This window comes from Saccostrea echinata, unplaced genomic scaffold (genome assembly GCF_033153115.1).
Source record: "Saccostrea echinata isolate AGI-Se365-2 ecotype Australia unplaced genomic scaffold, CSIRO_AGI_Sech_v1 ptg000050l, whole genome shotgun sequence".
NCBI lineage: Eukaryota > Metazoa > Mollusca > Bivalvia > Ostreida > Ostreidae > Saccostrea > Saccostrea echinata.
The window spans coordinates 1,046,754-1,070,000 of NW_026889799.1; the positions used below are offsets into that span (position 1 = coordinate 1,046,754).

At 32.6% G+C, this 23,247-nt stretch overlaps 1 protein-coding gene across 1 annotated transcript in view; it reads left to right on the forward strand.

The window, feature by feature from the left end:
- The window catches only part of LOC133203369 (protein mono-ADP-ribosyltransferase PARP4-like), an 88,697-nt gene that overhangs the window by 13,273 nt on the left and 52,177 nt on the right, over window positions 1-23,247 (forward strand). Inside the window, exons 14-35 of the mRNA XM_061339161.1 lie at window positions 1-131; window positions 677-901; window positions 1,313-1,483; window positions 1,808-1,918; window positions 2,276-2,410; window positions 3,001-3,187; window positions 3,524-3,597; window positions 3,690-3,877; window positions 4,882-4,981; window positions 5,327-5,494; window positions 5,730-5,810; window positions 6,043-6,123; window positions 6,652-6,753; window positions 7,128-7,223; window positions 8,106-8,159; window positions 9,117-9,206; window positions 10,244-10,300; window positions 14,497-14,547; window positions 17,870-18,038; window positions 18,382-18,444; window positions 19,944-20,015; window positions 20,151-20,216. Of these exons, the coding sequence (XP_061195145.1) occupies window positions 1-131; window positions 677-901; window positions 1,313-1,483; window positions 1,808-1,918; window positions 2,276-2,410; window positions 3,001-3,187; window positions 3,524-3,597; window positions 3,690-3,877; window positions 4,882-4,981; window positions 5,327-5,494; window positions 5,730-5,810; window positions 6,043-6,123; window positions 6,652-6,753; window positions 7,128-7,223; window positions 8,106-8,159; window positions 9,117-9,206; window positions 10,244-10,300; window positions 14,497-14,547; window positions 17,870-18,038; window positions 18,382-18,444; window positions 19,944-20,015; window positions 20,151-20,216 (2,472 nt within the window). The remainder of the gene's footprint in view (window positions 132-676; window positions 902-1,312; window positions 1,484-1,807; window positions 1,919-2,275; window positions 2,411-3,000; window positions 3,188-3,523; window positions 3,598-3,689; window positions 3,878-4,881; window positions 4,982-5,326; window positions 5,495-5,729; window positions 5,811-6,042; window positions 6,124-6,651; window positions 6,754-7,127; window positions 7,224-8,105; window positions 8,160-9,116; window positions 9,207-10,243; window positions 10,301-14,496; window positions 14,548-17,869; window positions 18,039-18,381; window positions 18,445-19,943; window positions 20,016-20,150; window positions 20,217-23,247) is intronic.

Consider the following 23,247-nt stretch of genomic DNA (forward strand, 5'->3'; position numbering starts at 1 on the left):
ACATCAATGATGTAAAAAATGTGACAGACCCTCTGACAAAGGTCAAGGTCGGACTGGTATCCAATGATGACACTCCTGTATCTCTCATAGAAGCCCACATTAGAGCAAAGTTGATTGACCTTGCAGGAGAGGTAATGGAAACCAAAATGGATGAAGTAACATAAAAAATAATTGTTGTTGTTTTAATTAATCAGTCAATATCCTTTAATACAAAGACACGTTACAAGCCATCAGAGATATAGAGTCAAAATTTCTTATTTTTCAATCAGATTATGCATGTACATTACAATATTATTCTTTGTTGAACATTCAATAGATACATGTAATATTCATCATTTTTTAGTACTGCTTGGTGCCAAATATGACTTAAACAATGTATAAACGTGAATTTAATTTATCAATAATCAAGTTTGTTCTACTACCATATAAGGGAATTTTCAGTGAGACGCAAATTTAGCGATTTGTCCTTCGAAATCAGTATTTAATATCGGAAGAAGTAACTTAAGCAATTTTATGGCACATGGAAAGATAATGATAACCTCTAAATAATGGTCAGGAATAAATTGTAAGCGATTTTTAATTTTAACGATCTCAGTACCCTTACTAAAAAGCCAAATTGAATCCTTGCCAAAATTTTGGCTTATACGGTATGTATTCTTGTGTTTGAATACAACAGGTTGTAGTTCTACAAGAGTACCACAACAACAGTGACAAAGCTCTGGAAGCCAAGTATGTCTTCCCTCTGGATGATATGGCTGCTGTCTGTGGGTTTGAGGCCTTCATCAATGGTAAACACATCATAGGGGAGGTGAAAGAGAAAGAGACAGCACATAAAGAATACAAACAGGCCATAAAGGAGGGGCACGGTGCATACCTTATGGACCAAGATGAAGAAACACCAGTAAGTAAAAATAATGTGGAGAAATCATGAAATGTTTTGGCTTCTTTTCTCTTTTGTAATTGTGAAGCAAAGCGTTATTGTGAGTTTTTTTTATTACCTAAAAATGCTCCTTATTTACATTGAAAAGTGAGCACTTAACAAGCATTTTTAATGATTTTAATTTCTTGAGATTTGCATCTTCATATGTCTTTTAGATTTTTAATCAAGAGCATTATGTTTTCAAAGAATACATTTTATTAAATTTTAAAATTGATTATCTGTTGGTATTGTGTTAATCTGTATTGTAGCTCAGTTGTATTCATGTAGGTTTACAAGAAAGTGTCATTGGTTAGCTTTACATAAATTCTACACATTATTAAGCTAAACTGCCTGGGTAAATAAAGTGAGCACTCAGTTTTGATTTCTTATTAGGAAGTTTTTACGGTGAGTGTAGGAAACCTTCCCCCTAAGGCTACAGTCATCATTAAGATCACCTACGTCACAGAGCTACAGGTCGAGTGGGAACTCATCAACTTCCGTCTCCCTGGCAGCGTGGCGCCGTGGAAACAGAAGTATGTTGATGCTCCAGAATTCAAAGACAAGGTTTGTGCATTTTAAAATAAGGACAGAGAACTGAAATTTGCAGTTTTGATATATAAGTTATTAAATTCAGCTATCAGGGGGAAAATATTGAATTGTCCAATTTTCTGAAAATGGAGTTATTATAATACAAAAGAAATTTAAGAAATGATACAGTCTAAAGTGCTCTTTCAAATAGTTTGTGTTTTGACATGTTGGTATGACTTGTTCATGTATGATGTGTATGTTAAACAACCCTCAATTGTTTGATTGATGCACAGTGCTAAAATGGAAAGAGGAAAGATTAAGTGTAAGAAGTTATATGATGATTTCTGTCTTTCATATCAGGACTGGGATACAGTACAAGTCGAGGACACTGACTGCAGTGTACAGGTTTACGTGGACATGCCTTTTGACATCAGGAGTCTGGAATGTCCAACTCACAAAATACTTGTTAAGGTACGACCGTCATTATACTTGTCTGGTAAATTTTGATGAAAAGTACAATGTACTATTGCATTAGACCTTTGGCATTGTATTGTATTATTTTGAAACCTCTACTTAGTTAATAGACAAAACATTTTCTTTTTAACAAAGTTTGGTTTGACATTAAAATGCTATAGGTAGTGATGACACCTTAAAAATTTTTGAAATTACACCTTAGATAAAATATTTTGTGAAAAACTTCCACAGATGTAGGTAGTAAAAATGTACAGCCAGTAACTGCACAGGGTGTTAAGTACATTTTAGGTGTGTTATTTTGTAGAGAACTGCCACACAAGGTGTTTAATACATCTATTTTGTTGTATTTTGTAGAGAACTGCCACTAAAGCTACTGTAGAGATGAAAGAGGACCAGACAATAGAAGATGGCTTCCAGCTGCTGATTGGTCTAGCAGAGATACATGTGCCGCGGATGTGGGTGGAATCGGATGAAGGCGAAGATTCACAGGTATTCCATAATAGTTGTGTATTTACCTTTTTCTTATTATCTCAACTAAAAAAGAATAAGCTTGATAAATGCTTAAAAAGCATATTAGGTACAAGTGCAAGTTAAAGGAATTTAATTAAACTTAGCCTTTGAAATTAATTTTTTTATTTTAAAAGGATAATGTTGTAACAGTTTTTAAAAAGCTAAAATTAGATAGAAGACATAATATACTTTGCATTTTAATATGCATAAAATTTTTTTTCAGCACAGCATATATTTACTGCAAATTCATGCAAGATACAATTCTTAAGAAAGTCTCAGATAAAAGCACTTTTGGTTCATTTGAATTAAGGTTTTAAATGCCACTGAGGCTAGCTAGACTCTCACAAATGTTTTACTGAGTCTAGTTTTCTGTCAGTTACTGACCACTGGATTGTCAGTGATTTACTTACCAGGCCTGTATGCTGACGTTTTACCCTTAGTCTAAGTCAATGTCAGTTATTCACTGTTGATAATTTACTGGTTTTATTACAGGCCTGTATGCTGACCTTTTACCAAGAGCCAAATCCTCTGTCAGTTATTCACTGTTGATATGTTTTCTGGTTTACCAGGCCTGTATGCTGACCTTTTACCCTGAGTTTGAGGCTGAGGAGGAGTCAGAGGTTGAGGTCATTTTGATGATTGACAGCTCCAACTCCATGAAAGGCTCCGCCCTACAACAAGCCAAGAAGGCTGCTCTATTGACTCTTCACCTCATGGAGTCCAGTTGGAGGTTTAATGTGGTGTCTTTTGGAACAGGTACCATTTGGGGAGATGAAAACAGTAATAACAAACCTGCCTATAATGAATTCATGCTAACAGCCAAGTGATTTTCATTCCCTGTGATTTTAAAAATTCTATTATGAACTTATCTGGAATTACAAATTAGGCTTGTAACAAAATCAGAATTGTTTGTCTCTGTCACTTTGCTGAAATGTGTTTTTCTCATACACTGTCTGTTGAGAGACATTGTCCCAGATAATATGTGTCTCCATTATCTATACATATTTTTTTAATTTTTCAAAAATGAATTATGCAAAAGTACTGTCATCATTGAAATTCAAGTTATCTTTTGTTGAATTTTGTATGTTTCAGCTTTCCAAGAGCTTTTCCCATCCAGTCAGCCTGCTAGTAAATCCAACATACAGACAGCAAAACAGTTCATACAGGCAAGAAATAAGAATTACTAACACCCAGGATCAGTGAAAATTATTACTGCTAGTATATTTATTATTAATTTTTCTTTTGATTTCTCCTTCAGAGGCTGCAAGCAGATCAGGGTAACACAGAACTTTGCCGACCTTTGAACTCTTACTACCTCCTAAAGCCAGAGAGTTACACCAGAAATTTATTCCTTATCTCTGATGGCCATATCAACAATGAGGAGACTACTCTGTCCAGAATCACCCAAAATTACCAGCATACAAGGGTCTTTACATTAGGGGTCAGGTAATGTCAGAATTTATTTTATGAAATTTATGAACAATAACATCTGCACAATTATGTAGTTAGTAAATTGATTAATATTATTAATTATTTTTTTTAAAGGGGGGATTGCAAAAGTTAAAATATTACAACATTTCTGACTTAACTAGGCCGAGTCTAATTATTTCTACCCTAGAGTTTTTGATAAATTTTCTTGAATTAATTTTTACTATAATTATACATGTATTTATTGTTTTAAGATTAAAAAATGAATGTTTACCGTCCCGATTTCTTAGGGGGCCATCTCAAAAGTTGTCAAATTTTACTATAGAACCCTATGGGAATTTGTTGGAAAAGCACCATATTACCTCATTTTCCCCATATTTTTTGTATTTCTGCCCTAGAGAGCCAAGAACATGAAAGGTATTGTAAAAAATCACCTAATTGTGAAATTTCAAAAAAGTTGACCATCTAGGTTGGTGTAGGAATTATTACAAAGCTTATTTTTTCAATGCTCAATGCCTCAAAAATTGTCATATTGTGGTATATGTATATATCTGTGCAGATGAATTATCGGCACAGATGAATTATTTTGGTAAAAAATAGCAATGTTTAGGTTGCTAGTATGTTTCTTTTGATGTTCTGCCAACAGTTCTTAGTCAAATATCCATGGAAATCTTGAATATACAAGCGAGTCGTGCAATTCTTCAGCGTCATGCATTGCTTTCAAAATCGGAAAACAGTGACGTCGTTAGAGCCATTTCAGCGTTTTTCCTTAATTATTGTCGTAAAAGCACATTTTCAGACCCGAAGGCGTTATAGATAATGTTAATTTTGTATTAAAATCACAATATTTGGGAAAGGTGTAATGTCGCACATATGACAGTATGAAATTAAAAAGCTGCGCAAAGTCATGCGCACTCGAATTAGACTCGGCCTCATTAAATTTTATTAGATTTACAGTAACTGTCTACTCTTTTGTTTAAGTATATTAATAATTTTATTACTTTTTTTTCTCATTTTTACAGCTCTGTGGCTAATCGTCACATACTGAAAGCTGTTGCCAGAGTAGGAGCAGGGTCATTTGAGTTTTACGACTCCAAGTTCAAATCGAAGTGGGAGGATAAGGTAAACATTACAGTAAAACTTTGTTATCTCAAACTCAATGGGACCTAGAAAAAACTGTCAGATTTCCAAGAATTCGAGACATCAGGCGTAAAATACTTAAAGAATAAGTGGTTTGGACTTCCAAATCACTTGGACATATCCATGATATTCGGCATATCTGTGTTTGAGATTCCAAAGTTTAACTGTATTTATAAAATTGAAAAAGATAATTTTTAAATGTCTTTTTGTGGCAGCGATTTTCTTTCTCCCTATTTTTTTCTCCTCTACAATCAACCTTATTGACTTGTGTTAGCTTTTTTCCCTCCTTCTCTGCAATTAGATCATATATTATTTGTCTGTTTTAAGATCAAGTCCCAGTTACAGAAAGCTGCCCAACCAGTGTTGACCTCTGTGTCTGTTGATTGGCGCCATGACGACCAACACCCAGCTCCCATCCAAGCTCCGCAGCAAATAACAGCTCTGTTCAGTGGGTCCCGACAAGTCATCTACGGCTTTGTGGACAATTGTTACATGGTTTGTACTACATGTATTTTACATAAAGAAGCCATAATATTGGATGGCTTCTTGTGGGAGTTTTCATTAAAAGAATAATTAATTTCAGATTTTTTGGTCCTACTAATTTGTAAAGATACAGGGACCATTATTTGTGAGATTATGTACCAGTCAAAGAAAAGTGCTTTGTCTAGTGTATATATAATTTTGTGTTATATTAACATTCTAACTTAATGACATTGTGTTACTATTTCAGGCAACTCTGAAAGCAGAAGTCGGAGGTCAAGAGATATCAACTGTTGTGTCGACCTCTGACCTTAGTGTCACAAAGGGCAAGGTCAGTTTCACAATTCACAGATAAAAACAAAACCATCCTCAGGCTGATAGGATGCTAGAAATAAACAGAATGTTTGGCTTTGTGCTATAAGTTACATCAATTCTAAACCCTCAAGAGATTATACATGTATAAGACAACTTTCTGATGATCTTTTAATTTTCTTCTGAATTCAGCGCAGCTCCCTATGTACCATTATGTACAAACATCAGCCATGATTTTGATTTATTTTTAGATGCTGCACAGACTGACTGCGAAAGGGGTGATAAGAGATTGGGAAGATGGAGTTCTTTCCCCTGACAGGACAGGACATGAGGTAAAAAAAAACAAAAATAGAATTTGTTATATATTGCCATTGGTGAATCATTTTCTAAGCCATAGGTATCTTAAAATGCTTAAAAACATAATTTTATATATTGCTTTGTAAATTAATGTACAAATAGGTACCAATAGTGCTGATTTGTACGCACTCTTCTATTATCATGTGACATTTCTAAAGTACAAAAATGCAAACATCATACATACCGGTACATGCATATGTATGTATGTTTGGATGTTTTACAGTATGTGCAAATTTATGGAAAATAAGAATTCAGCATTAATATAAAAAGAGTTAAGAATGGAACAGTCCAGCTGGTTAAAATAGGCATTTTATACTGTAATCACATTAATCATTCACCTGTATATTCAATTCTGATTTTTTAATAATTATTTTATAGTTTAAACATGTAATTAAGGAATGAATAAGTCATATAACTGACAAGTTACATGTATTTGATTTTAATAATTATGAAAATGTATTATTCACTACAGTATGTACTAAACTATTTTTTCTGAATTTCAGGTGAAGAAAATGAATCTGAAGCAGTATATTATAGAGTTGAGTAAGAAATACACCATAGTCACTTCACTCACCAGCTTTGTCGCCATCGAGAAACGAGAAAAGGTAATCACTAATGAAACTGGTAATTATTAACATACTGACTTTTTAAAGCAAAACTCTCAGATAATTTTCCATCTAAATTCTATGGATCTCACACCAAGAAGAACAACAGATCAGGATAATTTTTTTAGAATATTGTACAACTTTTCTTTATTATGATTTTACAATATGGTAGTCCTTTTGAGATTTATTTTATAAACTGATAACATCAACATTTTAAATGTAAGCACTTTTCTTAAATATTGACTCCTTATACCTTTAAATCTTTAGTATGTAGTATTCTTAGCCATTGAACGCTTACAGACACACAAGATTCCACTTTAAAATTCACAATTCATATAACTTTTTAATGGATCCCTGGATTAATTGATTTGCAGGATGAGGTTATCCCTGAGGATGCTCCAGATATTTGGGACCTCCTGGAAAATGAGGATGTAGATCAGCTAAAGTATTTATCATGGGAAGGAGAGGAGGTACATTGAATAGAACTCACATTAGAAAAGTCACATGACCACTGAATTCTATCAACATACATTTATCATATTTATTCTACCATGCTTAATTTTCATAGATAGTTTGGTAAACTTTTCATTATTTCTAAGTTTGTTCATTTTACAACTTTTGTAAATTTTTATGTTAACTTTTTAATTTTCTGTTCGATAATCATATTATATGGATTCACAAGACCTGCTACATTTCAGACAAATATATTGACTTTTGATTGCTCTGTTTACCTTATAACACAGAGGGCTCATGGAGGGTATAACTGATTGACATGGGGATGCTTGCTTCTCCTAGGCCCCTGATCCCGACTCTGGTGTATTACCAGGGTTCCATGTTTTTATGGCCTGTTCACATTTTGTGTTATGTAAAGGATTTATGAGATAAATCACTGATCGTTGTCTTCACCTCTAGTCATAGGAGTATACAATGGAATGTACATACATGTGATCTATAACAACTGTTTCTTATACCAACAGAAAAATAGGAGAAGAATAAAAAATTCAATGTGAAATAAGATATATATTTATATTTTGTTTTCTACCTAGGATGAGAGTTCACCTCTAGTCATAGGAGTATACAATGGAATGTACATACATGTAATCTATAACAACTGTTTCTTATACCAACAGAAAAATAGGAGAAGAATAAAAAATTCATTGTGAAATAAGATATATATTTATATTTTGTTTTCTACCTAGGATGAGAGTTCACCTCTAGTCATAGGAGTATACAATGGAATGTACATACATGTAATCTATAACAACTGTTTCTTATACCAACAGAAAAATAGGAGAAGAATAAAAAATTCATTGTGAAATAAGATATATATTTATATTTTGTTTTCTACCTAGGATGAGAGTTCAGAGAGCTCAAGCGATGAAGGAGAAACGGAAGAGTCTTCCACAGTAAATTTTATTTTCATTTAATGTAAATCCAAGATGGAAAAATAATTTTTGTTTGATCTTCAGCTACTGTTGAAGAATTGCTTTGCAATGATTTTCGAAATTTACCAACAGCTTTTTATCATGGCTGTACATTAGTTTAAGATAAAAAAAAATATTTCCATCTTTGATTTATATTGAAAATAAAGTTTTAAGGTAAAAGAGCAAGTAATATCAGAATACCAGTGATTCTAAACAACAAAAATTCAGAAGTTGAGTCATTTTCATTTACCAATTAACAAGGATGATGAATTGCTGACGATTTTGTCAGAATCAAGGAAAAGGTAAAGATGAAATTATTTTGGAGAGGATCACATATTCAGAAAAGTTCATATTTGGTGGCATTTATTCCTGTATTTTATTTGTATCCTTTATATCATACATTGCAGTAAAATATGGCTCTAATATGTGAAGAAAAAATGCAGTTTTATAGATTTTGCAATTTACATGCATAAATAGGAACATTCATTTCCATCATTGTAATACCCAGAAACACAATTAATTTTTGAATTTGCATCATGATAATTAAAAAAACACAGTACAATGGAATTTTTAACTATAACAGTACTTTAGAGAGGGAGTTAAAAGGGGGGGGGGGGTTAACCATTTTTCTGTTAACCTGCTTAACATTCAGAAATATTTCTAATTAAACATTAAAGCAGAATAAAGAATTTCTATGCAGCAATTTCAGTTGTCCTTGAAAAGAAGTTGAAAATATGAAAAAGTGTACATATAACATAAGACAGACAAATAGACAGACAGACATAAGCACAATATAAACTTTTAGAACAGAAAAACTCACTTGGGCCTTTCCCTCAGCTAGCTGAAAGCCAATTTTTTCAAATGTATAGAGCATATTTGTAGCATGTACAGACATGGTAAGGATTATATTGACCTTGACCTCTTGAATATTTTTTACAGGAAGGTGAGGGAGAAGGGGAAGAGGAGGAAGAAGAATGTGAGGAAGAAGGAAGAAAGAAATCACATCATCTTACAGCAGAGGAGGAGGATGTATGTCCAGAAAGTTGTACAGTAAAACTTGTCTAATCTGTACACCACTGGCTCCATAGAAATTGGCTGACTAGACAATATTCCAGATAAGATGACATTTTTAACAAATTTACTGAAAGGGACTTAAAGTTAACATCATATTAGGCAAGATTTTGGAATACACTATGTCCAGATTAGACAAGTTTCACTGTATATACAATTGAGGCTTATTTTCTACAGGAAATTGTCTAGTATAATGAACCATACCTTTTAGCTCACCTCAGCCAAAGGCTTATCAACGTGTTGTTGGGACCAAGAATCAAATCTGTACCTCTCTGTGATGAAGCAAATACACTTATTGTCTAGTAATAGGCTAACTGAAAACTATTTGAAAAAAAAAAAATTAAAATAAAATCAAGGATTCAGTTAGTTATATGAATATACATGTTCAAGTTAAGTAATATAAATACAGGAATATTTTTGAAACTCTCCTGCTCAGAAACAGCATTGAAGTATTTATTATGTAAATATACAAGCTGTCAGTTTTGTTCAAATCATGGCCACTGGACTTGGATAGGGTACATGTACAATAAGATTTTTGATATAATGCAAAACATTTTACTAGACATTTTTAGTATTCTTTTTATTATAAATAATATAGAACAGTAAATCTAGATTTACACATTGTGAAATATAGGAATCTGGGTATTTTTGGATTTGAATGGTTAAACTTGACATGACTAGGACATTTTTCATATTCAGGTTTCTCACGACCAGAGTATGATTCAACTTTCTGCCAATAACATCCAAGAAAATTGAATCCAAAAGCATTTTCTCTCTGTAAAATGTCTTGAGAAAGATTGAGTTCTTTTTTAATCTCTCTGTCAGTATTTTATCTTTCTTTGGTTTCTTTGAGTTGTTTTGCAGGAAATTTTGATCCAATGAAAATATAATAATTATATTTGATTTATTCATTGGAAGATATGGTACTTGCTTAAAATTTTTCTGTTATAACAAAAAGTTAATTAAACCAATGTTAATTTTTATTTTATTTCCAGGAGGAAGAATATGAAGATGCCTACAAAGCCTTTCAAATTGTAGAACCGGATTGCATGGTATGTTAAGTTGATGATACTGTATACAGGGAAAATTTTGTCCCTGTTTTATTTTCGCCCCTTTTGGCCCCACTCACAGGTGGGCAAATTTAAAATGGAGCGAATTCAAAAAACACTGTATGATTTCTTGAACAGAATTCTGACTGGGTGAATTTAAAACGGGGCAAAATTGTTTCCAGTTGTGAAAGGGCGAAAATAAGACGGGGCGAAAATAACCCGGCTTGTATACAGTGTTCATTTCATGTTCCACGATTATCTTTGGAAACCTTAAATACGTATATGTACTGAAAACCAACTATTATTCGCGAAATTATGTCATCCCAGATGAAGTCTGGGAAACATATTGCTATTGTTCGACCAATATTGCTGTGTGCACAATTTCTCAAAGATGGCTTTGTCAATTTTGCTGAAACTCCACTGTCATAATAATCACTAACTAAAGATGTGTAATCTTTCTTCAAATTTTTCAAAATGGCCATGTTGCTGTGGAAACTGATAAAAGGTGGAATTTTTTAATAATCTTCTTTCTTGGCTGCTTTTAATCATAATGATATCTTTTTGAAAATTTAAAGAAGTGTTCCTTGCCTCCTGTCAAACTAAAAGAATTTAATAGGCAAAAAAATTGGGAAAAGGATGGACAGAAAATACAATTAATGTAAGAAAAGTTGATGTCAGTTTTGTGATAAATTGCGAGTTATCGTGTCCTGCAAGTTTCTCGAAAATGGCCTCGACAAAATTACTGAAAGTTTATAGACATGATAATCACCACATGTAGTTGTGTTAAAGTCCTTTTAAATTTTCAGATTTGTCACTGTTGCCATGGCAACAGACAAAAAATAGTCATATTTTTTAGATTTCGTTTTTTCTGTAATTTTTCATAATACCGTAAATCTGGAAATTTTTATGTCGCTTTATTTTTGCGAATCTGGGTCAAAAAGCTGTTGATTAATTTTTACGTTTCAAATTTTTGCGAATTGCCATTGGTGTTCAATTGAAAAGCGCTTAAAATTTTCAAAACAGTTTATACGTAATGCAGGTACATACAAAAAATCACGCATGTACTCGTACATGTACGTATACAATAATAAGCGATGCCAACGTTCAATAATCAGATTATAAATTACGCATATATACATACAATAAATTACGCATCTACATACAATATTAAACGATTGCAATGTTCAATAATCAGATAAAAGTATTAAAAGCAATAAAACATCTAAACTGTTTAAAGTTGTCATAACATTTTATTAAATCACGCATGTACATAAAACGATGTCAGCTTTAACTAACCTTCAAATAAAAACATTCTCTACCGGGTATAAGAAGAGAAAAATGTCTAATTAATATTGAATTACATAATATATATAAAACTGGCCTCTCTTTCTTGGAGAAATAATTTAAAAGAGACACAAATGTAGTGAAGACACTTTCCATACACGGTTTATCACGGGTAATTAGCTTGTAGTATAAACAGGTTTCTTAAATTGGCTACTGCTTATGAACACCTGTTCACTGGGTTAAAAAAAATAGCCACAAGCTGTCGGCAAACTTTGTGTTTACATTTTTTGTTGTTGATTTATTTTTAAGAAAAATATTTTTGCGAATGCAATGCACACGCAAATTTGCTAAAAATTTATCTACAGTAAAAATTTCCAGATTTACGGTATCTGTCTTGTAACCTTATTGAGGTGTTAGTCGCATCCTATCAAAGTGATTCCTGCAGAATAATTGATCAGAATGAACGAAAAGAACTAATCAATAATTTTTAAAAAAAAGATGCAGTCAAGTCATCTATTTCACGATGTTTCCTCACATGGTTTTGTCCTTGAATGTTCTCCTAGACAGCTTTGACAATATTATTGAAACCTTCCACAGAAATAATTATTATAATCACTATTCGTAGTTTTGCAAAACCTTATTTAAGATTTCCTCCAACGTTGCCATTAGAATAGAAAAAATGATTTAAGTGCAGTTTCCTGAAATGAGTGGCCAAAAAACGTTGTGTAAACGTTTATGTTTCATCTTTTTAAAATTGTGATTTATTCAATTTCTTTGTTCTCTTACTTTCTTTTTCCATGATAATCATAGGGTACATAGAGGTCCGACTATGAAGCTTTTATATATTATCAGTTTTTGATATGATTTAGAGGATTCCGAAATGAATTATCTTTAAGTTAGCATTAATTTTCAAAAAAAAAACCTAGGACCAACATTTCTTAAACACTACAAACTATTCATTTTATTTTCATTTAAGTAATTTATGGGAACGTTATTAGAGTAATGCACACAAGTATGTTATTGTGTAGAGGCAAAACTTCTCTTGTGATGGAGAAGAGACAGAAAACCTTTCTATTTCCATAGCAAAGATTATTTCGTAAATTAAAAGGATTGTTTATATGTTGTGTGTGCATATTTATTTCCCAATAACATACTTGTGTGCATTACACACACAAAACAGCGAGATAGATACGCAAGATATAAAATTAACGAGTGATAGGGAGATGTTATGAGTTTCATTAATAAAATTCAGTTCCGCTGAGGTGATCTGATAAAAGTAGATTTCGAAACTTGTGGATATCTCTCGCACACGAATAAAAGTTGTTTTACAGTAGATAAGTGTCTGTTTGTAAGCAAAAGTACATGTATTACTTTGCATTAGTACATATACTGTACAGTACCATAATATTGGTCAGTCTTATTCGAAAAGGATAGCATAAAATAAACCTTTTGGCAACATGGTAACAGTCATCTTTATTTTCAAGATGAACATTTTCATATGTTGAAGATTTCACCATTTAACAAATTTATGTGATAGTGTCTAAATGTTAAATTTAAGATTAAAGAATGATCATAAGTGGTAAAAATCTTCTTTTGAAGAACAGCTAGGCCATGGTTACTAGGGTGAGAATTATGGGCCATGGGTCTCCTTTAGAACATTCAGTCATTGTACAGTTTTTATCATTTAATACCCAAAAAAAGGTTTAATTTGTAAAATTCCTTTTACACTTTTTTCCCCGCAGACTGGCTTATTAATATTAGCTTTTCTGATACAAAAGTGTCTTTCATCTTTCTGTCTGTCTAACATCGTTAATCAGTCAAACTTAGTGACACAAAATATGTGCAGTGAAAAAGAATTAATGGTCCCTTAACAGGACAAGTAATGAAGACACATGCAATTTAACCATGGCGAAGAAAAATCTACTCGGTGACATTTACTATTCGGGCTAGAGCATAAGTGAAAGCTTCATAATGTTTTTAAGATTTAATTTAATTGTTGAAATATTGAACCCAGAGGACAGAATAAGGGTGAGGTCTGATATACAAAGGAAAGGTTCTTTTGAAATCCTTTTAAGAACAGCCAGGGCATAGTTGCACATTAATTTTCATTGTTCTGCAGAATCAGATTTACTGGTACAATAGAAGAACACACTTTTTTTAAACAAAATGCAAACATTTAGACATTCTTTTATAAAAACACAATTATAGTCATCTAAAATTTTACCTTTTGATTAACAAAATCCAGGTATTTTCATTAAATGAATTGTCAAAATATGACATTTTAATGTTAATTAAAGACTGCTATTTTTATGCCCCCTGATTGAAAGATCCTGGGGGTATATTGTTTTGGTCCCGTCTGTCTGTCTGTTTGTCTGTCTTTCTGTCTGTTGTCAACTTTAACCTAGCCCATAACTATTGCGCTGTCAAGGGTAAGACTTTAATATTTGACATGAGTGTTCATTATGACAGGACCTTTCCATTGGTACAGAAATTTTTGATCATGTGACCTCAACTGTGACCTTTGATCTACATTTGAAAAACTTTAACATTGGCCATAACTATTGCACTGTAGTCTACGTCCCACTCCAGAATTGTGTTACCATCGGGGGCATAGTGTTTCACAAACACATCTTGTTTAATTTTTTTTTTATACAAAAGTGTTGCAATCTTCAACAAATTACATTCAATAAGATTCAAATAGGTAAATTCTAAACATTTTCCTTAAAGAATATGGCTTTAAAAATAAAAAGGAATGTGTATTTATGCATGTCCCTTTCCTAAATTTCTTCATTTTTCTCACAGAAATGTTTGCTAATCAACATCACCGGTTTGGGATGTTTGGTTCTTGTTTTAAAGGAGTCAATTTATAAGAGAAGTCACTTTAGCTAATGGTCAGTTTTTTATTCTCTCCTCAGGAAGAAGGTATGGACATTGAAGAGGATGATGACGTATATATGGATTCTGTGGTATGTTTATGATATATTTATATTTATGTCTCATGGTTACTAATGGAGATCAGTCAGGGGCATGATGGAATCAAGTTATTTTTTAAAATAACCTTTTTAGGTTACTTCACTTATTTATTACTAAACAAGGAAATAACTCATTTGAGTTTGAGTTAATTCTTAAAACCTAGAATGCCTATGAATTTTGCCAAAAACCATCAATATTTTGAGTTTGCTGCTGATTTAAGATGATGTAAGGCTGAGAAAATTGTAAATATATGTACTGCTTTTAATAGACTCGACAGACTTCATATTTCCTGAGCAGATACGATGATATTTATCAAAATATCATGATATTTTTCAGGAAAAATAATTCCATTTCATGAACATTTCAGAGGTCAATTACACAACTTCCACCAATTTTGCCAACAGTGAGACTAATTTTCCTAAAATCCTTGGATATTACTTTACAATCTCTATGTCTTGCATTTTTTGTGCAAAGCTGTAGAATTTTTGTGCAAGAGTTCTAAAGTGAGGTTGGTTAAGGTTTAAATAACTGAAATAAGTTATGATTTGTTGAATTTCAACTTGATAAATCTTAAAGATACTAGATTACTTTAACTGTCATGAACCTTTTCCATCTACTTAATAACCCAAGTACAGCATGAATAAAGCTTTTCAGATACCAGTAGGTTTAAAATAATGAATAGTAAAGTATCAATAATGGGAATAAGTTACTGAAGAAAAGCATAATCAGGGAAAGATAACCCAAAATAATGACATTTAATAACTTAAACAAATTATTTTAAAAATAACTTGTTTCCATGATGCCCTTGACTGGAGATCTAGAATGTATCTCCAAGGGGTGATGATCAAGAAAAGACAAAAATAGGGTGGGGTCATTAACAAATCTTCTTCTCAAGAACCACTGGGCCAGAAAAGCTGAAACTGATGTGCAAGCATCCTGAAGTAGTGTAAAATCTAATTGTTCAAATCATGACCCCTGAGGGCAGGACAGGGCCACAATAGGGAATCCAATTTTATATAGGAAAATATTTAAAAATATTCTTCTCTAGAACCACTAGGCCAGAAAAGCTGAAACTTATGTGAAAGCATCCTGAAGAAGTGTAGATTCCTAATTGTTCAAATCATGACCCCCAGGGGTAGGGCAGGGCCACAATAGGAATTCCAATTTTTACATAAAATATGTAGGAAAAATCTTTAAAAATCTTCTCCAGAACCACTGGGCCAGAAAATCTGAAACATTTGTGGAAGCATCCTGGTTAGTGTAGATTCTAAATTGTTCAAATCTTGACCCCTGGGGGTAGGGCAGGGCCACAATAGCTATAAGAAGGGGGAAATCAGGTGAACAGCAGGGCCAAAGTTACTCAGGTGAGCGTGTAGCCCATGGGCTTCTTGTTTAGCTCAGTTTTCAAGATACCATTCAAGATAGTGTAATCAAACTTTATATGCTAATACATACTATGTAAGCTTTTCAACTGCTTCAGTATTTTTTTACCTTGACCATTCTTTTTGACGTTGACCTCCCTTTTCTTAAATTAGACTAAGTGTATAGATAAGTTTTGAACAAACAATTCAAGATATTTTTATCAAGCTTTATATGCTGAAACATACTGATAAGAGCTATCAATTGCATCAACATTTTTTGACCTTGACTTTTCCTTTGACCTCACTTTTTTAAATTAGTGTTTATCTTAGTTTAAAAAAAATTCATGATATTTTTTTTATCAAACTTCATATGCTAATACATACTGATGTAAGCTTTTTCAACTGCATCAACATTTTTTGACCTCAACCTTTCCTTTGACCTTGACCTCTCCTTTCTTAAATTAGTGTTTAGCTCAGTTTTAAATAAACCATTCAAGATATTTTTATCAAACTTAATATGCTGATATGTATTAATAAGAGCTATTCAACTGCATCGAAAACTTTTCACCTTGCACTTTCCTGTGACCTTGACCTCCCTTCTCTTTAATTTGTATTTTGCTTAGTTTTAAAGGAACCATTTAAGATGTTTTTATGTAAGCATGTACTTATACATAATCTGTTGAGAATTTATCATCTTTTTTTAGATTTCAATTTCAATTTTAAAGAAACTGTTTAAGATATTCTCATGAAACTTCATACACTAGTTCAAATTTTCATGTTGCATTAGTAATATACACTTGGCGGGGCATTCATGTCCTATGGACATATTTCTAGTTTCTTAATGTTATTAATGAGATAGCAGGGATTTAAATTCTCATTATAAGTGAACAATACTGAGCATCGGTTTGAAGATCATTTTATAAAATACAATGGCTCTACAAATCTTCTCCTCTGTATCCTGCCTCCTGGGTTCAACTGGGCAACAACATTGTTAACACATAGACAAGTAGACAACTATAGAGAGTAGACAAGTGCAAACAACAAATACCACTTTTTAACTTCCTTAAGAATATAAATTAATGTTTAATAATATATAATTAGATTCAAGTCTTCAGTGTTTAGAGTTTATTAACTTTACATATAGGAGACATGTGAGCTTAACTTTAATATTTATTTTTCCTGTAAGTGTCTATTACTTATCAAGAAAAATACAAAAGAAGCCTTGGAAGGTGCTAAATTCATAGTTTTTTACATCACCAAGAATAAAAGGAATACAACGTCTATAGTCCACTTCAACTTTCATCTAGACTGGACATTATATATTTTGGGATTTTAATCCCATATCAAGTGTTTCTGAAATCATGTACTGTAGGTCACTTGATTTTCATGACACCTCATTTTCATGAGATAGTCATTAACTCGTTTTAAATGAGACAAAATTTTCATGAATTGCGGTTATTGCTCTATATAATGTCAAGAAATACTTAAATATGCGAGAATGAAATTTTTGTGAGGACACTATCTCGGGTAATTATGTGAAAATAAAGTTCTCATGAATAAAAAGTGATTTACAGTAAGTAAGCATTTCATTCTTAATTAAAATGCAAACTGTACATAATAAAGTTATATTTCCAGAAATTTCAAAGGAATGATGTCTGGGAAATTCAACAAATTATGAAAGAAAACATTGAAAACGTACTAGAGAGGGGTGAAAAACTAGACAGTTTAATTGAGAAATCAGAACTTATGGTTAGTTGATTGCATGTTTTATATGCATGTTTATTTTCTATTTGACTGTGTCTGTAAATGTAAATATGAATTTGCTGTTGTTGGGTAACACTGCATTCTTCCAAATGCACAATATTGTTGACAATGCAGAAAAATGTCCGTATATTTGATATGAAAGATTCAAAATAGTTGTTGTATTTGGACTAATGATGAGTTATTTTTTAAGGAGGCATCACCAGTCGTGATGGACATGGGTTCACTTTTGATGAAGGCGGGATTTGCTGGAGACCACGCCCCCCGAGCAGAATTTGAGACAACTGTTGGACGTCCCCGACATCAGGGCGTGATGGTTGGCATGGGACAGAAAGATTCATATGTTGGAAAAGAGGTTACAGGTTAGGAATTTTGTAACTTTAATAAAAAACCCTTTCTTGTATCAGTACATGTAATGGGAATTCAATTTAAGTTATCACTTCAGACTATTTTTATCAAAGCTTTTCTTACTTTTAAGTGTGATGTTCTACTTTCTATTGTTTATTTATCTTTCAAGTTCTTAAATAGTTCTTATTTGAGTTGAAATTTTTGCATAATATTAAAAAATAATGATTTTTACCATAATGTCTTAGGAATTCCAAAATCACCAGATTATTAGGACAAATGTACTGCTGTATGATATTATTTGCTTGATAAAGAATTTGATACATTAAGTACAAGAAATGAATAAAAGTTTTTTTATAGGAACAAAACCTGTTGTAGGAAGAGTTTTGGAAGAGTATTCTTCAAAACATATATTTATGGAAGGTAATGCTTTATTTCTAATAAGGAAGCCTTGCTGCTAAGAACAAAATTAATATTACCAAATTAAAACTACAGAAATTGTATTTAAGAATGCCATGGTCACATTAAAATAAAAAATGCATATAAAGAAATGAGAACATATGTTCACGGGTATTTGAAAAAAAGTGTTTTTTATGACAATGACTATAAAAATTGTCACCTGAAAAAAATCATGAGCATACATTTCATAATATTTTTAAGCTTGATGTAATTTCATCACCATTAAAGCAAATTTTAAAGGTGTTTTACACCATTTCAATAACCTATATTGTGATAAGAACAAATTAATATTACACATAGTAACGTATTTGATGTTGGCAATGATAAGATAAATGTAGCATGTATTTTAGGATATCAGTTGACATATCTCATTGAGTTTACAATAAGTTGTTTGCATGGTTATAATTAACATTAATAACCATCTATCAAAATTTTGAAATTCAAGGCTTCTTGACTTTATGGTGCAATCCCAAGTAAAGAACTAAGTTGGTCATTTGTTAAACATATGACAGGTTTGAAAATCTTGTTTCTCATTTACATGTTGCAGAGCAAATTTAGAACACAAGCTGGATGAATGTGTTAAAAGATGAAAGCTTCAATACACAGCACTTTATTTTTCTTCTGTGTCCAGACCTGTTTCTAGTGGGATCACAATAATCTTAGCATAAGAATTCCATGATACTTGGGTGGTCTCAACCTGATCAGTAGTCTAACTTGAGTAATGGTCTTAACCATAACAGGAGTCTAATCTTAATCTGAGCAGTAGTCTTAACCTGATCAGTTGTCTAGCCTGAGTAGTTGTCTTAACCTGATCAGTTGTCTAACCTAAGTAGTTGTTTTAACCTGATCAGTTGTCTAACATGAGCATTTGTCTAATGTGAGCAGTTGTCTAACCTTAGCAGTTCTCTTACCTGAGCTGTAGTGTTATAACCTGAGCAGAGGTCCTAACCTGAGCAGTAGTCTAAGCCTGAGCTGTAGTCTTTACCTTAGCAGTTGACTAAACCTGATCAGTAGTCTTAACCGGAGCAGAAATCTTAACCTGAATAGTTGTCTAAGCCTGAGCAGTAGTCTAACCTGAGCAGTGGCCTCAGCCTGAGCAGTTGTCTTAACCTGAGCAGTAGTCATAGCCTGAGCAATAGTCTTTACATGAGCAGTTGTCTTATAACCTGAGCAGAAGCCTTAACCTGAGCAGTTGTTTTAACCTGAGCTGTAATCTAAGCTGAGAAAATCATTGATAATACTCGGGTGTCAAACAAGACCCATGAGCAACTTGTCCAAACTTCATGAAATGTATGAAAGACAAGTGTAGTAAAACTTTCAAGTCTTGAATGCATGTAAACATAGGGACTACTGGTGAAACTGTAGAATACTTTCCACATGTTTAACTCTTTTAAGTTTGTTAACATAATATTGAAATAACAAAAGACACTGTTTATAGAATGTTCCAGACTTTTTGTTTTTAGAAGACATTGGTGGAACTTTGGAATCCCCTGAATCAGAATATGAGGGATCCTCGGAGGAAACCCCATTTAAGAGTTTGTAATTTTAGTATTATTTTTTTTACCAATATACATTACTTAATAAGATAAAAGAAATGTAAAACTTTTTTGTGACACTTGCATTGCACACAAATTCTATGCTAAAAAAATTTAAAATATCTTTCTTAACAGGACCTAATTTTAATTTCAATCCTGATTTTTGTTTCCCCCCGGGTCATGAGGATTGGACAAGTGAACGTATGTATTACTTTGCTTCCTTTATTACAGTAAGGTAAAAATTCAAATAGAAGTACACTGCCTACCAATTTTTGTGTAATTATACCCCACGCAACAAGTTGCGGGGGTAAAATGTTTTTGACCCGTCAGTCAGTCAGTCAGTCCTGTTTTTTTGTCGGCGCAACTCCTCATAAACGGCTGCACAGAATTTCGTCAAACTTTGTAGATATTTATGACACAATGTGTAGATGTGCTTATTACCAGGAAATTCCGATTCCCTTATTTTTCTGGGAATTTCGGCACTTTTCAACTTATATTTTTGGCCATATCTTGAATATAGAGATGAACAGTTTGTCAGCGCAACTCCTCTTAAACCGCTGCACAGAATTTGGTCAAACTTTGCAGATATTTAGTACACAATGTGTAGATGTGCATATTACCAGGAAATTCCAATTCCTTTATTTTTCTGGGAATTTCGGCACTTTTCAACTTAGATTTTTGGCCATGTCTTGAATATAGAGATGGACAGTTTGTCAGTGCAACTCCTCTTAAACCGCTGCACAGAATTTGGTCAAACTTTGCAGATATTTAGTACACAGTGTGTAGATATGCATTTTACCAGGAAATTCCGATGCCATTATTTTTGCCCTAAGAGTTTTGCCTATTGTTGAAGAAACTTTCCAGCTAGGTAATAAGGAAATCCACTGGAATCAGCTTTTGTAATGAAATTTTATGTGAAATATTTTATGACCTCAAAAGACCCCTATTGATTTTGAGATCAAAATATTAATGATTTAACAAACACACAAAATCTTGGAAAGTTCTCCCCCCCCCCCCCCCCCCTTTTTTTTCAAATTGGTGCTTTGCCTTAAATAATTTCATAAGTACAGTATATAAAGAAGTTCATATGACTACATCATGATTTTGTTTCCATCAATTATTTAAATGTGTAAATTGTCATGTGCTGGACTTACACTCATTAACAAATCGAAATCACTGAGGAATTTAAATAACAGTTTGTCAGCATAACTCCAGCATTGAATTTCCTGAAACTTTGTAGGTCATGTAGGTATTTCAGACATAATGTATAGATTTGTATATTACCAAGAAATTCTGATTCCATTATTTATTTACAAACTTCAGCCCAGTAAAATTGGTAACATACAAAGATTTGAATGTTCTTATATGCAAGAAGTTTTGATATGATGATTTTTTGCAAGTAATGCCCCTATTTGAATTATACTGTGTATTTAAAATGCACTGTGCCATTCATTACGTGTTGCATTGTCGAGTTTTGGAGGAGCTTGGGGTATGTGAGCTTGCTCACTTTTTCTTTTCTTTTTTATTTGATTTAGCGGACATATTAAGTAAAAATCGTTTATAAAGGACTTGCATATAGAGAAATACCAGTTTTCAGGAAACTTTTACAATCCCAATGGAAAACTTTCTACTCTCACCCTTAGGCTATTGTAATTTAGATACAAGACAAGTGGTCTTGGATGACTCATTCAAATGTTGTAGGTAGAACCAGTTTTATAAATAAAATTGTCAACAAACAGGAACTTGATATAGTCTTTTAAATACCATTACAAGATGTGTTTGTGAAACACCAAAGTCCACGTATGGTAGCAGCTCAAGCCCAAGGTTAAAGATTTTCAAATGTAGGTCAGACTCCAAAGTAAATAGTTTTAAATTGTTGGTAACCGAAGAAAAATACTGCCAAAAGGTAATTAACATGTGACAAGGACAAGGGCCCTAGCACCAATCATTAAGAAGATATGGCCAAGATTAAAGTTTAGTAAAATTTTTCAAATTTAAAGTATGCCAAACTGCTAGGTCAAAGTCAAGAGGTCAAATGTATTTGTACTCAAAGAAGGTCTTGTCACAAGAAATAAACGTGAAATATGAAAGCCCTAGCATTCACCATTCAATAGTTACAAACAAGTATAAAGTTTTTGCAAACAAACAAATTTAACAGACAGATGGACAGACCAAAAACTGTATACCTCCGTATCTTCTAGACATAAAAATGGGGAAAGGGGGGTCGAGATGAAATTTGCTTTTGTGATAAGTTACAGCAAAGCATTGAGCTTGATAGTAACTATTTCACTCAGTCACCCCTAAACCTGTAGTATTTATAGTAACCATAATGCAAAACAATTGAATTATCTGATTTGACGGTTTATAAGTCACCTTGTGACTTTATGTGATGCCAGAAAATATAGTTTCTAATGCAAGCATGTTTGTCCAAAGAGAAAGTTTATTACATAACTGCAAAAAAATGTCAAAGAATCACTGATTGAAGAAGTTTGAATGAATTCTAGAAAGAGATTAAATACATTTCTTCTGATATTGTGAATTGGTGAAAACTGAAATGTAACATTACTTTCCTGTTTACTCTGTGTCCACGTTCTAGTCACTTCCTAGCCACACTTCAGTGAATGATTTACCAGATCCATTAACAGTCTCGCTGTAGTCTCATGTAATTTCGTCAGAGCTACTTTGAACTCTTCGGGTATTATAGTATGCGGTACACTGTAAAATAAAAGGTTCTGAACACATTTGTAGGGATGACTTTGTTCCTTGTATTGTCTGTAGAACACTGTTTATCCTCACCTGTTTTATTATATGTATGAAATATGAAAATAACGAACAGTAATCAAGCTCAAAAGTCCATTGAAACAATAAAAATTTGAAGCAGGGCAAACACGGACCTCTAAAAATATCGGAGGTGGGATCAGGTGCCATGGAGGAGTGAGCATCTCATTTTATGGAAATAAAAAATCTCGGTGTTAAGGAAGCAAGATTCCAGGTGCCAATAACTGAAAAATCCTAATCTTGCTGATTAAATAAAAATGAAGATTGACTTACCTTCATTGTGGTAAAAATGTATGAGGAACATGCATATACGCACGTGCATGCATGTGCGTTATGCTTATTTAACACTATCATCTTGTGTACACCACTAAGATATGTTTGTATTCTGAGTTCAAAGCATTTGATCACAAAACAGGGAAGTTAAAGCTTTTTCAATTATACATGTACCTGCTAA